The sequence below is a fragment of the Nycticebus coucang genome, chromosome 20 (genome assembly GCF_027406575.1).
Source record: "Nycticebus coucang isolate mNycCou1 chromosome 20, mNycCou1.pri, whole genome shotgun sequence".
In the NCBI taxonomy this organism is placed as follows: Eukaryota; Metazoa; Chordata; class Mammalia; order Primates; family Lorisidae; genus Nycticebus; species Nycticebus coucang.
Window position 1 is genome coordinate 28,719,927 of NC_069799.1, and position 19,409 is coordinate 28,739,335.

The 19,409-nt window shown below is 39.2% G+C and overlaps 1 protein-coding gene across 1 annotated transcript; it reads left to right on the plus strand.

Annotated features, from left to right (window-relative positions):
* Positions 1-7,980: 7,980 nt before the first annotated feature.
* On the plus strand, positions 7,981-8,934 carry LOC128572985 (olfactory receptor 2T27-like). Its single transcript, XM_053573171.1, has one exon. The coding sequence runs from the start codon at positions 7,981-7,983 to the stop codon at positions 8,932-8,934; it is 954 nt and encodes a 317-aa protein (XP_053429146.1).
* Positions 8,935-19,409: the final 10,475 nt, after the last annotated feature.

Here is a 19,409-nt window from a genome sequence, read left to right on the forward strand (position 1 = left end):
TCAAGCCTGGAGGCTGAGTCATGTAAACCCTGTTACCAACGAACAGATGTTACTCACATTATGTGTTAGCCAGATCCCCACAGCAAGTTAAAAGGCTTCAGGGTGTCTAGATTGTAGGGAAGGCAGGGTGAGGACAAGTGCCTTCATAGTGGGACAGAGAATCTCAGTTGGGCTACCCAGAGAGATAAGAGGACAGTCTCTAATCCAGTTGTTCCCAGAGTTAGAGAAAGTCCAGGAGTAGGTCCCAGAGCCCAGGCTGAGAGGATTATTTGGCCTCTGTAGGACTTCAGAAAACACTGAGCACAAATAATAACTCCTGGTAGGGAAGGCCAGAGCCATTCACTGAAAAAGAAGGATGGGGGAGAAACTGTGGTGTCCTGGTGGTGGATGCCGAGCCAGCAAGTAAGGAGAGACTTCCCAGGGGTTCTCACTTGGTATAGGACTGGGTTCAGCACTGAATGCTAGATGGAAGATGCCACAAAGAACTGGGCTGAGTAGAGCTCATAGCAGGGATTTATTAAGAGCCCCTGAAAACTAATGAACTGCCACCAGAATGATTGGTGTCAGCCCCAAGTTAGGGTAAGAGGCCTCTTTTTAAAGCAATTCGGAGTGTGGAGTAAGTGCAGCTCAGTAACTTGGGGTGTGGTGCAAGAGATCAAAGTTCATCTGGTGGAAATCTGTAACCTGGAAGGAATGTTTTAACAGAGTCAGAAAAACAAGAAAGAGTTCTCTTCTTTTCTTAGTGAAATCCATACCAGCCAGAGCCAGAGAAAGACTCATAGTAGTTTTTTTTCCTCAAAGAAGGCTCTCCAAATTACACAAGCTTACAGCTATAAAAAGCTGAATTCTAGTCCCCACTCATTAAAACACCAGAATGATATAAATGTAAATTGCATGTGAGAAAAGAAAAATAGCTCAGAGTCTGAGCAAGGAGTCTGAGCTCAGTGAGGTTTGCAAATTGTTCAGGCTCAGATAGACATGAGCTTGGAAGTTCACTAATGCCTGGGGGCAATTGCTAAAAAGTATTTTTCTCCTGACTAGCTGCCTGGCTGTTCCTGAATTTTGTTTTATAAAACACAATGTATACATAACTAATAGATTATGTTATTTTAAAATAAACAATTTGTAAACAACCTGGAAATTGCCTGTTATTTTCTTTTAAAAATCCACTGGTAACTTCTAATTGGAATATATATTGGACAACTTGAATTTATGCTCCTGGGCTGCAATACTCAAGCTCAATGCAAATAAATGCTCTACATATACTAATTTGGCCTCAGTTTCACCCTTTTAGGTTTACATTTCTCAAAGAAGGGATCTTACGCTGGGCCCAGTGGCTCACGCCTGTAATCCCAGCATTCGGGAGGCCAAGGCGGGTGGCTTGACTCAGCTCACGAGTTCGAAACCAGCCTAAGCCAGAGCGAGACCCCATCCCTAAAAAATAGCCAGACATTGTGGCGGGTGCCTTTAGTTCCAGCTACTTGAGAGACTGAAGCAAGAGAACTGCTTAAGTCCAAGAGTTTGAGGTTGCTGTGAGCTGTGACCCCACGATATTCTACCCAAAGCAACAAAGTTAGAGACTCTGTCTCAAAAAAAAAATACACAAAGAAGGAAAAAAAAAGGGGATCTTACCAAAGGCTTGAAACATGCCCCAGAGGCTGCATCTGAAGAATAAAGTCAAGTGATGTGATGAGAAGGAAAGAGAAATTTATTAATTTGCCAGCAGAGGAGGAGGATTAAGACTCATGTCTCTAACCAAGTGTATGGTGCCCCATGATCATATTGATGTACACAGCTATGATTTAATAAAAAAAAAAGAGTCATGTCTCTAAAATGCCATCCTACTGTACATAAGCAAAAGTACAGAGCTCTTTAATGGAGAGTTCTCAGTTCTAGGCTATTATTGTTCAATTAAAATGAATGATTTTAATTACTCCATCTGTGCAAAAAACAAAGTAACCTCTACCTGCGGGGCACCAGCGGGTAGTACAAAGAACAAAAGACATTCCCCTGCCCTTCAGGTACCAGTTCCCAAAAGATTGGGCGGGAAGATTTTTAAGAGACAGAAAACATTTTTGCTTTTTTCTTTACCAGGTCATTCCCTCTGTTACATATTCCCCACCTCAATGTTATGCTTTTATATCTTTGGGAGGAGAGGTGACTACTCTGTTACAGTGAGATAATACAAGAGTAAATAACATCACAGCAAAGCCTAAACTCTAAGATTTTTCCCCAAAAGTAAAGTGTGATAAAAGAGGAAAAAGGGATCTTACTTCTCTTAAAGTAAATAAAGAATATGGTTTTCTTTTTCCCTTTACTCATTGACTATACATTTTATTTATTTTATTGAGTCAGAGTCTCACTATGTCACCCTCAGTAGAATGCTGGGGCATCACAGCTCACAGCAACTTCAAACTCTTGAGTTTAAGCTATTCGCTTGCCTCAGCCTCCCAAGTAACTGGGACTACAGGCGCCCGCCACAAGGCCTGACTATTTTGTTGTTGTTGTTGTCATTGTTTTTTAGCAGGCCCAGACTGGATTCAAACCCACTAGCCCCAGTGCACCTGACTGGTGCCCTAACCCCTGTGCTATTGGCACTGAGCCTGACTATATATTTTAAATACTTTGCAATGCTGAAAGTCTCCTTATATTACAAGTTATAAGAAAGATGAGATTGGGCAGCGCCTGTGGCTCAACGGGGTAGAACACTGGCCCCATATGCTGGAGGTGGTGGGTTCAAACCCAGCCCCAGCCAAAATAAAAAAAACTGCAAAAAAAAAAAAAAAGAAAGATGAGATGATCACATTCACTTAGTAGTGAATGCTTAGGTGATGAGAAGCCTGAAATGCTGTATATTTAGCAAACAATACTTCCATACAAAGGTTCGATGTTTTATTATTCTTTAAAAAGAGAAATGCGTAAGGAGTGGAAATGTGAAAAAGGAAAGGAACTACCAAAACAATTCCATGAGCAAAGTAAAAAAGAAAGTAATTTAATTTGAGTTGAACTTGCCTGTAATCTGATTTACCTTGGGGTTTAATTAGTGTAATTCTTTGTAATTTGAAAGTTTGCATTTTTCTAAATTTAAAACAATAAATAAGGTGAAGGAACTTGTCATGCTTATATGAACTGTGTAATTGTAGGTTAGGGACAAAGATCCACAGGGATAGATATTCTGATGTCAGTTTTTCTCCAAATGGGAGTGCTGCTCTCTCGCCATGATGCACACTATTCTATTTCACTCACTAGGTCTATTTTGTTTTTTAACAGCCTACATGATGTAGCTATTGTCAACTCCCCCTGGATCTTCATCATTAGGAATTTAAAACTCAGTCTTGTCTGTCTCTAGGTCCTCAATCTATACCTCTAGGATTATCTATTTCAAAAGATCTCATACAAAAGATCTCATATGAGGTAGAGACTGATCCTTCTTCTATGCAACAAGGTATAATCTCATGCTCAAACCACTGACCTTCTTTATTCTTGAATTCAAAGCTGCTCCAGCCTGTACAATCCTCTCCTCTTTACTTTACTTCAGAATTCAGAAAGTCTTCAGTTTGGAAGGTCTGATCTGTGCCTCTTAGTTGCTCACATTTACTAGATAAAAAGAAATGCTAACCAATTACAACTTCTTTAGTTCTTTAAGATTTTTCTCAGAACAGTAGGTACTAGATCTTTGGCTTAAGATCATCAAGTTTGGGGAAGCCTTGTGTAAGGTAAGTGAAAGGTGTAAATGGTATCTTGCAGAGATGAGGCTGCAGAGAAGAAATTCAGTCCAAATTTATTGAAAGGGGAGGGTGACCTGCCTGGGCAGTGCAAAGATCATGGCTGTGCCCAGGGTCAGTTAGAGACCACTATAATATAGGGCCCTAAGAGGTGGGTGCATTCCACGGATTGCCTGTCAGGGTAGAGCCTTTTGGCCTGAACTTCTGGGGAGGAGGTGCTGGTCAGATCAGATCCTTTGTTTCTTTGTCTTAGGAGAAGAACAGAAGGGAAAAGGGTTTGTGTATGGCTGCTAGACCCCCCAACAGTAAGAACTTTATTATCAATCACAGATGTTTTCACTGTCAGATTCTAGACTTTCTAGAAAGCTGGTTAAATTCACAGAAATATTAGAAATACTGAAGTCTACATGTCTCAGGATTCTAATTCTAGATATTTTTGCATGAGTGTTATTCATGTAAGCTTTGGATCTTATGACCTCATTTGTTCTCCCAGCTGATAGGTTGGACTTAACTATCTGCCACGTACATCAGAATGTAGCTGACTTCTCTGCTCCAGAAACTTCATACAGATTCACTTCAAAGTAAAGATTCAACAAAGTTTCCAGTGCTGCCTTTGGAGCAGCATTTTCACTTAAATGATTTTAAAATATCTAATGGGAGATTTTTTTTTCTAGTTTATTTTTAGCATTTGGTCTTCTCAGGTAATTATTTCTAAAAGTGTTTTTGTTAGGAAAATCCTCCATATCTTGCTCCAAGAACCTATTGCACCACATTTTCTCATTTGATACTTAGAAATTACTGGAGGCAGATAGCATAGAATATGCAAGTGGCTTATTAAATATTCAGAAGCTTGAAAATGATGAAGATAGGATGCAAAACTGAGTTTCTGACCCTAAACTATGTTTAATGTTCACAATATTACACATAAAAGATCAAACATAAAGTGGTTTCAAGGCAGGAAATAAAAACCACAGGTTCAATTTTTCTCAAGACACCTGAAAAGGTAATTGTGCCCTTTATCTGCTTTCAAATGATCTGATTTCGAATGATAATGGGCCCTTTACTTTAAGCAAAATATCTCTACTATTCTAAAGATTCCTTAAATGATTTTATGTTAGAAAGCTCCTTTTGTACCTCCATTTGAGTGAGACTATATATGGAAATACTGCTGAGGAGGAGACATAATGGATCAATTGTACAGAGGGTTCAATGGTTTATGTAGCGAGGGTCACCATTTATTTCTGTTTTCCCAAGACAGTTCCTGTCTATGCCAGTTGTCCTCTGTCCTATCTAATTTAGCCTTTTAGCACTCTCAGACATCTTCCAAAGTGGCCACCAAGAAGTATGCCAATCTTTGGCACAGACCAGAGACTGGTAGGAAAATGAGAAAAAGGGGGCGGTGCCTATGGCACGAGGACTAGGGCGCTGATCCCATATACTGGAAGTGGTGTGTTCAAATCTGGATCCAGACCAAAAAAAAAAAAAAAAAAAAAAAACAATGACAAAGGGAAAGGAAAAAGAAAAAGAAAACTGGTTACCTGATATTCAGAGGAAAGACAAAGACAGTGAGATTCCAAGTGAATTTTCACTGCTATTACAGTATTGCTTAAGGCTCAGCTAACACCCCTCTGTTTTTTAGTACTCATATTTCATATCAGATTTTAATTAACTAGATTAATTTCACCCATAATGAAGTGTTACCACATCAACAGAAAGAAGTGGTGGAACTTCAGTGAGAAAGTCATTTCTATTGCTTATTTGAAGAACTAGAAATTTGAACTCATTGGCATGATCTTAAAGGAAAAATTTATTATATGCTTGGCCATATAAAGACACCAATAGTTCCATAATTTCCAACAAAAACCAAAATAAATTCTAGACATTTATTGTATACTTATTTACTAAGTATACATTAAGTATATTAATGTATACTTAAAATAGTATACATTAATAAAGGTATGATAACTGAGGTAAAATGGAATGATACACTAATCATACACCTATATTGGGAATAACTTTTCAAAATAAACTTAGAGGATAAAGGGATAAAATAAATATCCTGACCCATAACTTTTTTAACCTTTTTGGGCCTTAAATATAAACTTACAATTATGTAAAATAGTTTGGGTAAAATCGTTGCAGGAAATATTACATGGAAAGAATGCTCATATTCTATAAAGAGAACTTGTTGGTTCTGATAAATCAATAAAGAAAAGAGCAAAGGCCATGCAATGATCATTTATAATCAATTATCAAGTAATTAAAAGATAAAAACAATGCATGTAATAATATGTCCAAATTTCTTAGTAATCAAAGAAATCCATATTAATGCATGTTTATATACGAGGGCTAATTGCTGGGGCAAGCACAGGACCACATGTGTTCATCACCACTGTTGAAAACTTTGACAACTTGGTGATGGGCTTCTGAGGCCCAATAATCTTTCTTCCATGGTCCATCACAAAGAATTAACCTCATAATATTATATATTGTAAGCAAACTTATAAGTGATGTGAATGTCAACCGAAGGATAATTAAGTAAATGCATTCACATCATTCAGATGTTGCAATATTCTTTGTAAAGACTGCACACCTTCATTATACACCATATATACATATATAATTGAAAGTATACTAAAGTTTAAAATTATGCATAGATGTAAAGTAGTTATTATATGGTGGCCTACAGTATTACAGTTAACTCCATTTTTTTCTTATTTTCCAAATATTATAAAAAGTTATTATGCTACTCTGTAATTTTTAAAATTCAGGGCATGAATCAATAGTGACTGACAAAAGAAGTTCTTAAAATCTGAGTAATTATAAAGTAATTATGGAGCCACTCAAATCTCCCCTCTGTGAGGAGTGTTGGGGAGGTCTCCTGGGTCTCATTACTGAGTTTCAGTGCAAGGAATAATTGGAGTAAGAGTGGGGGACACCTCCACCCTCATAGGCAGATTTGGGATCCCAGTTGTCCATTTTGGGCTTATTCAGTATGTCTTGTGGACCAACAGTAGCCCCAGTCCTTGGCCTCCACTGACCATTGATCATTCTCTGAATTTATAGGAAAATAACAAGCACATCTCAATGGGGAGCAGTACTGTCGTGTACTCCACAGTTTCATAAGGCTCACAGCTTCCATGTGTGTACTGCAGATCTACATGATTCTGAAAGAAGCTGTCCAAATAATCCATAAGTGTGCATAAATGTGGCAAAATGTTATTCAGCTGAAATAGCTACATATGCATAATCTAACTTCACACTTAATAGAAAAGTTCCTCTTTGGGGAGATAATATCTCAACTATTGTTTAAATCAGATTTTTATTCCTTTTTCTATTAAAAAGTTATATATTAATTATTGCTCCCATTTCACTTAATCATGTCGACTGAGTTGTATTTTATTAGAAAATCAGTAGTTTTCTGCTAAAAAGAAGAAAAAAAACACTGCTCGATGCTAAACATTATTTTTTCCTTTGCTTGCTTTTTTGCTGATTATCAGATTATGCCTCAGAGTTCAGAGATCTTGTGGTTTATCATTCATTGCATTAGTTTCAAATACCCCAAATCTATTAGTCTACTAGATGTAAGTTAAGCACTCAAGATTTACAATGTACAAATGGGAGAAGAGTGCTGTAAATCAGGTAAAGTCAACATGATTATTTTGCCTATCCATTATAGGCAAAATATATGCTCTTATTTATTTATCTTTTTTTTTTTTGCAGTTTTGGCCAGGGCAGGGCTTGAACCCACCACCTCCCGTATATGGGGCCGGGGCCCTACTCCTTGAGCCACAGGTGCCACCCTTAATTGGGGTTTTTAAAGTGGATTCTGAGAATGAGAGCCTAGTGGAGGTAGAGCAGTCTAGGGTGGGGCCTCCTCCTTCCCTTACTCTCAGCTGGTTCAATTTTCCTCTGTTTTCTGTTCACCCCTTTCAATGTTAAGATTGTGCTTGAGAGAGAGAGAAAAAGAATGTTCACGAACAAAAGGACATAAAATTGCTTCATTACAACCTCTAAATTAACAAGCAATAGTCAGGATATCAAACATTATCTTCAAGTGAATAATATTATGTGATAAGACATAGTACAATCCTACTCAGGCTGTTTGATCAAGAAATTAAGTATCGAGTTTCATGAGTTGAAATTCATATCTTCTGATACATCCATGACCACATCAGAATGTTTCATGTAAAATATATTTTTTCCAACTACCTCTACCACATCATTCTCTCTCTTTTGTGTCCCCTACAGTACCATGGAGTGGGGCAATTATTCCATATATGCAGACTTCATCCTCTTGGGTTTGTTCAGCAGCACCCGTTTCCCCGGGCTTCTCTTTGCCCTCATTCTCCTGATCTTTGTGATCTCCATAGCCAGCAACACAGTCATGATCATTCTCATTCACATAGACAGTCGCCTCCACACCCCCATGTACTTCCTGCTCAGCCAGCTTTCCCTCATGGACATCCTCTACATTTCCACCATTGTGCCTAAGATGCTGATCGACCAGGTGATGAGACAGAGGGTCATTTCCTTTGCAGGATGTACTGCTCAACACTTCCTCTACCTGACTTTGGCGGGAGCTGAGTCCTTCTTCCTAGGACTCATGTCCTACGACCGCTATGTAGCCATCTGCAACCCTCTGCGTTACCCTGTCCTTATGAACCGCAAGGTGTGCTTGTTGATTGTGGCAGCAGCCTGGCTGGGAGGATCTCTAGATGGATTCTTGCTCACCCCAATCACCATGCAGTTCCCCTTCTGTGCCTCTCGGGAAATCAACCACTTCTTCTGTGAGGCCCCTGCCCTTCTGAAGCTCTCCTGTATGGACACATCTACCTATGAGACAGCCATGTATATCTGCTGTATCCTGATGCTCCTCATCCCTTTCTCTGTTATCTCAGCATCCTATACTAGAATTCTCATTACTGTTTATAGGATGAGTGAGGCAGAGGGAAGGCGAAAGGCTGTGGCCACCTGCTCCTCACACATGATGGTTGTCAGCCTGTACTATGGGGCCTCCATGTACACATATGTGCTGCCTCGCTCTTACCACACCCCCGACCAGGACAAGGCTGTGTCCGCCTTCTACACCATCCTCACACCAATGCTCAACCCACTTATCTACAGCCTCAGGAACAAGGATGTCATAGGGGCCCTACGCAAGTCTCTGAGGAGGTGTTTGTCCTTAGGAAAGGTAACCACTTTCTAAAGAAATTGCATGTGCTGCTAGAGGTTTGAAAATAGACTGCAGGTCTTTGTCATCACCTTGGAATTGAAATAGTCTCTGTCTAAATACATAAATGATTGTGGGGCATTCATGGGATTTTGAAAGCAGACTGGGATTTTGAGGATTTGGTCATTTTTGGAAGGTATGAGAATTCTGAACAATGGACAATTTTGGATGAAGCAGAAACAAATTTGGGTTTTCAGCAGTCACCCATCTGCTTTTAACAAAAGGTATTTTCTACTGGAAATCACACAGTAATCTATAACTAGCTATGCTCAGTCTTGTCAAAAGAAATGGTCATTTTCAGCTTCTCCTGTGATTTCTCACTACTGTCTCTCTTTAGACAGTCTGCCAGTTCACCATTACAAGGAATAGACTCGTCAAATATTATCAGATTGGATTTCAAATTTAGTAATCCCTCCTCCCACCTTTGTTTATGAAATGTCTTAAGACCTCCGTGAATGCCTGAAACCCCTGATTGTACCCAACCACCTTACTGTCATTTGGAACACGCTTCTGTTCATGTCTTTTAAGCACAAATTTGATACCTTTTTCATTGTAAGTAACCACTTGTCATGCACTGTGGCTGTCACTTTTGCATTGTGAGGTGTGACAGCAAAACCAGCATGAATTTGTTTTTCCTTCCTAACAATTTCAAAAATAAAATTTGTGCTACCTGCAGATCTTAGCAACCTCAGCATACAATTTTTTTTTCCTTATTTGATCATGAAATTTCACCTTTTCATGAAAGGTGACAGGGAACACTGTAGCCTCTGTTTGGCATATTTGAATTGTCAGCATCCCTTCTATTCTTTGGTACCATTATTAAGTTAAATAAGGGTTGCATGAATACAGGGACTGCAACACCTTGACATTTGACCTCATAACTGAGATAGCTACTGAGTGGCTAATGGGTGGGCAGGTAGCACAGTGTGGATACACTGGACAGAGGGATAAAATTATGTCCCCAGCTGGATGAAGCTGGATGGTGCAAGATGTCATCATGCTACATCATGTACAGAACAGTGTACAACTTAAAAAAACATATGACCCATTTAGTTTTAAAATTTTCCATTTTATATTTTCATACATGAAGTGGTAACTGACCTTGCAGAAAGTAAAACCTCAAGCAAGGGGGAAACTACCATATTATTTTAATATTTAACCAATTTTTCTACAAGTGAATTTTTTGGTCTTCCATAGCATTTAATTCAATCAAATGGTTATTAATGATGGAAAAAAGATGCCGTAACTCTATGTAATTAATTTTTTCAACTTAATTGTATCCATATAGCTTATAGACACTAAAGTTTAGAGGAGACCAGCACATTGATATCTACCTTTATTTTTCCCTTATAATGTTTTACTAAAAATCATCCCAGCATGATGGGTTCATTGTATTAAAAAAAAAATTATTGCCATGTGGATGGCTCCTACCTTTTCTATCCCTCATTTCCCTGACTTTTAAATAAGATCATTTAATATGGAAAAAGTTATAAGTTTTACCTTATTAAAGTTTTCATCTTATTTAAATTATATGATGGCCCAATGTATATCCTAATATATTTTATTTCTGAAATTCCTTCTGCAAAGTAATGAGACACTTTTGTCAGCAAAATATTGATTTATTAAATGGAAATTAATATGTATTACTCACATTTTCTCTACCTTTCGAATTTTAATTTACTCTTTTGCATTATATATATATATTATAATATATATATATTATATTATATATATTATATAATATATATATATATATATTTGAGATAGAGCCTCAAGCCATTGCCCTGGGAAGAGTGCTGTGGCATCACAGCTCACAGCAACCTCCAACTCCTGGGCTTAAGTGAGTCTCTTGCCTCAGCCTCCCAAGTAGCTGGGACTACAGGCATCCACCACAATGCGGCTATTTTTTGGTTGTAGTCCTCATTGCTGTTTGGCAAGCCCCAGGCTGTATTCGAACCCGCCAGCTCTGGGGTATGTGGCTAGCGCCTTAGCCACTTGAGCTACAGGTGCCAAGCCTGCATTTAATAATTTTAATAAATTGTTTTATATTAACCAGTATCATTCTGATGGAGAAAATTATGTTTATTCCCTGTTTCCTTAAAATTTATTCTGTTTTAAGTCCTCATTTTCTTACTTTTATATCTTGGAACTTATATTAGCTAAGAAGAAAATTATTTGCATTAGAAAAAGAAAATGTACTTATCTATAAGCTCAGTTTTAAAATGTAAGTATTTGGGAATTTACATTTGTGTAGACAAGTCTTCTGGGAGTTGACATATGCTTCAGAAAAATCTAGCTTCTACACCTGGGCAAAAAAAAGGGAAAACATCTCATTGCAGAGGCACATAATTTGTCAAAGGCACATAATTTCCATTTTGCATTTCAAAAGACATATGGGTGGAAGATGACATTGTTTCTTATTCCTAAATGTCCCATTTTCCCTCAGTGATGTCCATATTCAGCCAGAAGTTGGAGTCAACTTTTAGATTCCACCAAGTCCTCATCTCCTAGGATTTTCCAACGCAGCCCTCCTCCCTCTTTTTTTTTTTTTTTTTGCAGTTTTTTGGCCAGGGCTGGATTTGAACCCGCCACCTCTGGCATATGGGGCTGGCGCCCTAACTCTTTGAGCCACAGGTGCCGCCCTCCTCCCTCTTTTTTTTTTATTATTTTTTTTATTGTTAAATCATAGCTGTGTACATTAGTGCAATCGCCTGTACCCATTCTAAGATGCACCATAGATGTGGCTGCACCCATTACCCTCCCTCCACGAAAACCTCCCCCCTCCCTTCCCCTTCCCTGGCCCTTTCCCCATAGTCTTGGACTATAGTTGGGTTATAGTCTTCATGTGAAAGCTATAATTTAGCTTCATAGTAGGGCTGAGTACATTGGATCCTTTTTCTTCCATTCCTGAGATACTTTGCTAAAAAGAATATGTTCCAGCTCCATCCATGTAAACATGAAAGAGGTAAAGTCTCCATCTTTCTTTAAGGCTGCATAGTATTCCAAGGTATACATGTACCACAATTTGCTAGTCTATTCGTGGATCTATGGGCACTTGGGCTTCTTCCATGACTTAGCAATTACGAATTGGGCTGCAATAAACATTCTGGTACAGATGTCTTTGTTATATTGTGACTTTTAGTCTTCTGGGTATAAACCTAGTAAAGGAATTATAGGATGGAATGGCAGGTCTATTTTTAGGTCTCTAAGTATTCTCCAAACATCCTTCCAGAAGGAACATATTCTGGGAACATATCCCACCAGCAGTGTAGAAGTGTGCCCTTTCCTCCACATCCACGCCAACACTTCTGGTTTTGGGATTTTGTTATGTGGGCTACTCTTACTGGAGTTAGGTGATATCTCAGAGTAGTTTTGATTTGCATTTCTCTGATGATTAAGGATGATGAGCTTTTTTTCATGTGTTTGTAGATTGTGCATCGGTCTTCTTTAGAGAAGTTTCTCTTCAAGTCCCTTGCCCACCCTGAGATGGGGTCACATGTTCTTTTCTTGTTAATACGTTTGAGTTCTCTGTGGATTCTGGTTATTAGACCTTTATCGGAGGTATAACCTGCAAATATTTTCTCCCATTCTGAGGGCTGTCTGCTTGCTTTACTCACTATGTTCTTGGCTGTGCAGAAGCTTTTTAATTTGATCAGGTCCCAGTAGTGTATTTTTGATACTGCTTCAATTGCCTGGGGAGTCCTCCTCATAAAATATTCACCCAGGCCGATTCCTTCCAGAGTTTTCCCTGCACTTTCTTCAAGTATTTTTATAGTTTCATGTCTTAAGTTTAAATCTTTAATCCAGTGAGAGTCTATCTTAGTTAATGGTGAAAGGTGTGGGTCCAGTTTCAATCTTCTACAGGTTGCCAGCCAGTTTACCTAGCACCATTTGTTAAATAGGGAATCTTTTCCCCACTGAATGTTTTTAATTGGCTTGTCAAAGATCTAATAATGGTAAGTAGCTGGATCCATCTCTTGGTTCTCTATTCTGTTCCAGACATCTACTTCTCTGCTTTTGTGCCAGTACCATGCTGTTTTGATCACTATGGATTTATAGTACAGTCTCAGGTCTGGTAGCGTGATTCCTCCTGCTTTGTTTTTATTGCTGAGTAATGTTTTGGCTATTTGAGGTTTTTTCTGATTCCATATAAAATGAAGTATTATTTTTTCAAGATCTTCAAAGTATGACAATGGAGCTTTAATAGAATTGCATTAAAATTATATGCAGCATATACAGCATATAATTATGTATATAATTTTATACATATAAAATTATATGCAGCATGCTTTGGGCAGCATGGACATTTTAATAATGTTGATTCTTCCCAGCCATGAGCATGGTATGTTTTTCCATCTGTTAACATCTTCAGCTATTTCTTTTCTTAGAGTTTCATAGTTCTCTTTGTAGAGATCTTTCACATCCTTTGTTAAGTATACTCCCAAATATTTCATCTTCTTTGGCACTACTGTGAAAGGAATAGAGTCCTTGACTGTTTGTTCAGCTTGGTTATTGTTGGTATATATAAAGGCTACAGATTTATGGGTGTTGATTTTGTAGCCTGAGACATTCCTATATTCCTTGATCACTTCTAAAAGTTTTGTAGTAGAGTCTCTGTGTTTCCAGATATACAATCATATCATCTGCGAAGAGTGAAAGTTTGATTCCTTCTGACCCTATGTGAATACCCTTGATTGCCTTTTCTTCCCTAATTGCAATGGCTGAAATTTCCATTACAATGTTAAAGAGCAATGGAGACAATGGGCAACCTTGCCTGGTTCCTGATCTAAGTGGAAATGATTTCGATTTAACTCCATTCAGTATGATATTGGCTGTGGGTTTGCTGTAGATGGCCTCTATTAGTTTAAGAAATGTCCCTTCTATACCAATTTTCTTAAGTGCGCTGATCATGAAGGGATGCTGGATATTATCAAAAGCTTTTTCTGCATCAATTGAAAGAATCATATGGTCTTTATTTTTAAGTTTGTTTATGTGTTGAAGTACATTTATAGATTTACGTATATTGAACCAGCCTTGAGACCCTGGGATAAATCCGACTTGGTCATGGTGTACAATTTTTTTGATGTGTTGTTGGATTCTGTTTGTTAGGATCTTATTGAGTATTTTAGCATCTATATTCATTAGTGATATTGGTCTATAATTTTCTTTTCTTGTTGGGTTTTTCCCAGGTTTGGGGATCAAGGTGATGTTTGCTTCCTAGAATGTGCTGGGTAATAGTCCTTCTTTTTCTATATTTTGGAAGAGGTTTAGTAGTATAGGTACTAGTTCTTCTTTAAAAGTTTGGTAGAATTCTGACGTAAAGCCATCTGGTCCTGGGCTTTTCTTTTTAGGGAGATTTTGTATAGTTGATCCTATTTCAGAACCTGATATAAGCCTTTTCAACATTTTCACTTCATTATGGCTAAGTCTTAGTAGGTGGCGTGCTTCCAGGTATTGGTCGATTTCTTTCAGATTTTCATATTTGTGAGAGTAGAGTTTCTTGTAGTATTCATTAAGGAGTTTTTGAATTTCTGAGGGGTCTGCTGTTATTTCATCATTACCATTTCTGATTGATGAAATTAGAGATTTTACTCTTTTTTTCCTGGTTAGGTTGGCCAAAGGTTTATCTATTTTATTGATCTTTTCAAAACACCAGCTTTTGGATTTATTGATCTGTTGTATAATTCTTTTGTTTTCAATTTCATTTAATTCTGCTCTGATTTTGGTTATTTCTTTTCTTCTGCTGCGTTTGAGGTTGAAGTGTTCTTCTTTCTCCAGTTGCTTGAGATGTTCCATTAAGTTATTGACTTCCTCTCTTTCCGTTTTCTTGAGGAAGGCTTGCAGTGCTATAAATTTCCCTCTTAGGACTGCCTTTGCAGTATCCCAGAGGTTCTGGTAATTCGTGTCTTGATTGTTGTTTTGTTCCAAAATATGGTGATTTCCTTCTTAATCTCATCTATAACCCATGTATCCTTCAGCATAAGGTTGTTTAGCTTCCATGTTTTTGTATGGGTATGCAGGTTCCTGTTGTTATTTAGTTCAACTTTTATTCCATGATGGTCTGAGAAGATGCAAGGAATAATTTCTATTTTTTTTAATTTGCTGAGGTTAGATTTGTGGCCTAGGATGTGGTTGATTTTGGAGTATGTTCCGTGGGCTGATGAGAAGAATGTGTATTCAGTTTGTTTGGGATGAAATGTTAAGTCCAGATGTTGAATGGTTGAGTTTAAATCTAAAATTTCTTTGCTTAGCTTCTCTTTGGAGAATTTATCCAGGACTGCCAAAGGGGTGTTAAAATCTCCAACTACTATGGAAGTGGAGGAAATCGAGTTGCTCATGTCTGTTAGAGTTTCTCTTATAAATTGAGGTTGATCTACTCTGATTATTCATATTGCGTTGTGCTTGGGTGCATAAATATTAATAACAGAGATCTCATCATATTGAATATTACCTTTAACAAATATGAAGTGTCCATACTTATCCTTAATTATTTTGGTTGGTTTAAAGCCTATTGCATCTGCGAACAGGATTGCAATGCCTACTTTTTTCTGCTTTCCATTAGCCTGGAATATAGATGACCATCCCTTCACCTTGAATCTATACCTGTCTTTTAATGTAAGATGCAATTCTTGGATGCAGCAGATATCTGGCTTGAGTTTTTGTATCCAGTCAGCCAACCTGTGCCTCTTTAGAGGACAATTTAAACCATTCACATTAATAGAGAGTATTGATAAGCCTTTTGAGAGACCGGTGGACATTTTTAATCCTTTTGCGACTGTGGAAGTTGGAATTTGATCAAAAATTTTTTGGGTAGGTTTACTTTTGTGGTGGAGGATTACACTGGTCTTTATGGAGGATAGGTCTAAGAATGTCCTGGAGAGCTGTTTAGTTGTGGCAAATTTCTTCAACATGTGAATGTCGTTGAAGTATTTAATTTCTCTGTCATAAATGAAGCTCAGTTTAGCGAGTACAGGATCCTGGGTTGAAGGTTATTTTGTTTTAGGAGATTAAGAGTCGATGACCATCCTCTTCTAGTTTGAAAGGTTTCAGCAGAGAGATCTGCAGTTATTCTGATATTCTTCCCCTTGTAGGTAATGGTTTTCTTTCGTCTGGCAGCTTTCAGAATTTTCTCCTTCATATTAACTTTAGTGAAATTGATTATGATGTGTCTGGGGGATGTCTTATTTGGGTTGAGTCGTGCTGGAGTTCTGAAACTGTCTGCTATCTGAATTTCAGAATCTCTTGGCATGTCTGGAAAGTTCTCCTTCATAATCTCATGGAGAAGAGACTCTGTGCCTTGTGAAGCCACTTCGTCACTTTCGGGGATCCCTATAAGACGAATATTGGTTTTCTTCAAATTATCCGAGAGCTCTCTGAGAGAGTGGTCTGTTTTTGCTCTCCATTTCTCTTCTTCTTTGAGGGTTTGGGAGCGTTCGAAAGCTTTGTCTTCAATGTCAGAAATCCTTTCTTTTGCTTGCTCCATTCTGTTACTGAGGGATTCTACTGTGTTTCTCAGATCTTTGAGGGATGCAACTTCTTGTCTCAATGTGTTGAAATCTTTGGTCATTTGGTCTTTGAATCTGTTGAATTCTTGAGATAACTTTTGGAATTCTAATTCAATCTTATTTGCTATCCAGATCCTGAGTTCAGTTTCTGACATCTCAGTTATTTGTTTGTGTATGGGGTCTTGTGCTGTTTCTGCCCCATTGATCCTTAGGGGAGTTGATCGACTCTGATTATTCATATTGCCAGAGTTTTTCTGTTGATTTCACCCCATGATTGTTTTTCACCATTGCCTCTGGCTGTCCTCAGAGTTGGGGAGGTGTCTCTCCAAGATTAGACCGCAGCGGGATCACTCTATTATTGCTGGATCTTTGTAGGGAGTGACCCTGTGTAGTTCCTCTGGGGCTGCTCTAGCTAGGCAGTTCTGGTTGTGGAAGCAGCTCCGGTTTGTGACACACCTGGATCCAGCAACAGGGCTGGGGGTGGTGCACACGGTTCTGGGAGTGCCAGGCGCCCAGTGATTTTGGCACAGAGAGCCCAAGGCTCCAGCTGTCTCTGGCCAGGAGAAGATCTCTGTGCAGAGGCAGGGAGGGCTCCAAAGGGCATGCAGCTACCAGATTCCCTGTCCAGATGAACGGGCTAGTGTGGAAGCTGGGAGGGCACAGGAGGGAGGATGCAGGGTTGCGTGGCTCCCGCAGTTCCTGGTCAGGGAATGTGGAGGTCCGGTGTGTGTGGGTCATCGGTCAGGGGTCACTGCACAGCTCTTATGGAGGTCTGGGCGGTGCCAAGCCCAGGAGTTTGAGGTTGCTATGAGCTGTGACATCACGGCACTCTACCCAGGGCAACAGCCCAAGGCTCCAGTGTGCCAAAACCATCTCACTCTGCCCCTAAGGATTAAGGCTGTAAGACAGCTCAGTCCCCTCCTTTAGGCTGCTCAGTCAGTAGGTTACTTTGACCCACCCAATCCTTGCTCTGAGACCCTGAGGGCGGAGCTTGCCGGGGCAGTTCTTTCACAATGGCTTCCTGTGCCCAGCTCAGTAGCTCAGTCTGGAGCCTCAGACAATGCCCAAAGTTCTCCACACTCCTGCTCAAGCTATCCCCAAGGCAGTTCAACTGAGTGCCAAGTCCAAGAACACCGAAACAGTTCACAGGTAAGGCCTTTCCGGTTTGCAGTCTCACTGCTGCTTGTACTTATGGTTGCCGGCGTGATTAGGTCGACCGAACACACGCAACCACTTGCCAGTTTTCCAATGTTTTTGTCCTCCTCTTGTGGTCCAGAAGTCCCTTGCTGGCTCCCTGTATCCTCAGAGGGATGATTATAGGCAGATCCCAACGGCCAGAGATGGCTGGAGTCTTGTCTCCGCAGACTCGCTGTTCCCAGTTGCAGGGAAGCTGTTACTCGGCCGCCATCTTTTTCCTCCTCCCTCTTTTAAGTTAATTTTCTCCACTGATGACATTGAGATAATGACTTAGATCTCAATTAGAAGTCTTAGCTGTTTTATGATTTAGACCAGGGGTCCTCAAACTATGGCCCGGAGGTGTAAGGTGGTGTGATTGTATTTGTTCCTGTTTTATTTTTTTTACTTCAAAATAAGATATGTGCAGTATACATAGGAATTTGTTCATAGTTTTTTTATTTTAAATTATAGTCCAGCCCTCCAATGGTCTCAGAGTCAGTGAATTGGCCCCCTGTTTAAAAAGTTTGAGGACACCTGATTTAGACGTAGTGAATATGCCTTTTAAATAGATTCTGGATAGAAAAAAGGGACATATTAGGAAAAGCACATTTTCATTGTGGAGAAGCCCAGTATTATAGATCTTGCTAACCTCTAATTATAGATGTTCACTGTGTCAGGTTGAACAAATTAATTTATCTTTTTGAGCCTTGTTTTTCTTTTTTGTTGTTGTTGAGACAGAGTCTCACTCTATCTCCCTGGGTAAAGTGTTGTGCCATCATAGCTCACAGCAGCTTCACATTCTTGGGCTTGAGCAACCTCTTGCATCAGCCTCCCAAGTAGCTGTGACTATAGGCATGTGCCACTATGCCTGGCTAATTTTTCTATTTTTAATAGAATTGGGGTCTTGTTTTCCACTCAGGCTGGTCTTGAACTCTTGAGCTCAAGCAATTCCTCTGCCTTGGCCTTTCAGAGTGCTAGGATTACAGATGTGAGCCACCACACTGGCCAGAGCCCTTGTTATTCAATGTATTAAATTCAAATATTCTAATCCAAATTCTTAACCTTAGAGGGATGGTTTTGAGGGGAAAGGAGATACCTGATGGAAAAGCAATTTTAGCTTTGAAAATACTTTGTCCTATAGGGGATTATGATAATGAACTCACCAATACATGAAGTGGGCAATAAAACCTGCCTTCTGCACCTAACTTTTATTCTAGGTATTATCTTATGTCTTGACATTGCCTTCAAAGCAGAAGTCTGTCTTACTGAGAGGCTACAGAGATGATCAATGGTTCTTAATGCCAATTTAAATCCTAAATAAAGCAGATAGAAAATGCTCCAAGTCTGATATTGTCCTGACATCTCTGTAATAAAATAATGATGATTGTTTCTAGTGTATTTCATGAGATTGGGAGGTCCCATAACACTGATTTCTCCCTAACTTCAGAAATTAAACAGAAAAAAATAACCTAACCTAAAGTTTCTTCTTAGAAGAAAATTACTCAGCCAAGTTGATGGAGCTTGACTCCCTCCTTTCCCAACCAATGAATCAAAAGAGGCCATGTGGCTTGGCACATGCAGCTCAAGAGACTAAGGCACTAGCCACATACACCAGAGCCGGTGGGTTTGAATCCAGCCTGGGGCTGCCAAACAACAACGACAACCATAGCCAAAAAATACCCGGGCATTGTGGCAGGTGCCTGTAATCCCAGCTACTTGGGAGGCTGAGGCAAGAGAATCAATTAAGCCCAGGAGTTGGAGGTTTCTGTG

Excerpts from the sequence above, each read along its gene's own strand:
- LOC128572985 (XM_053573171.1), top strand. The coding sequence starts at position 7,981 with ATGGAGTGGGGCAATTATTCCATATATGCAGACTTCATCCTCTTGGGT.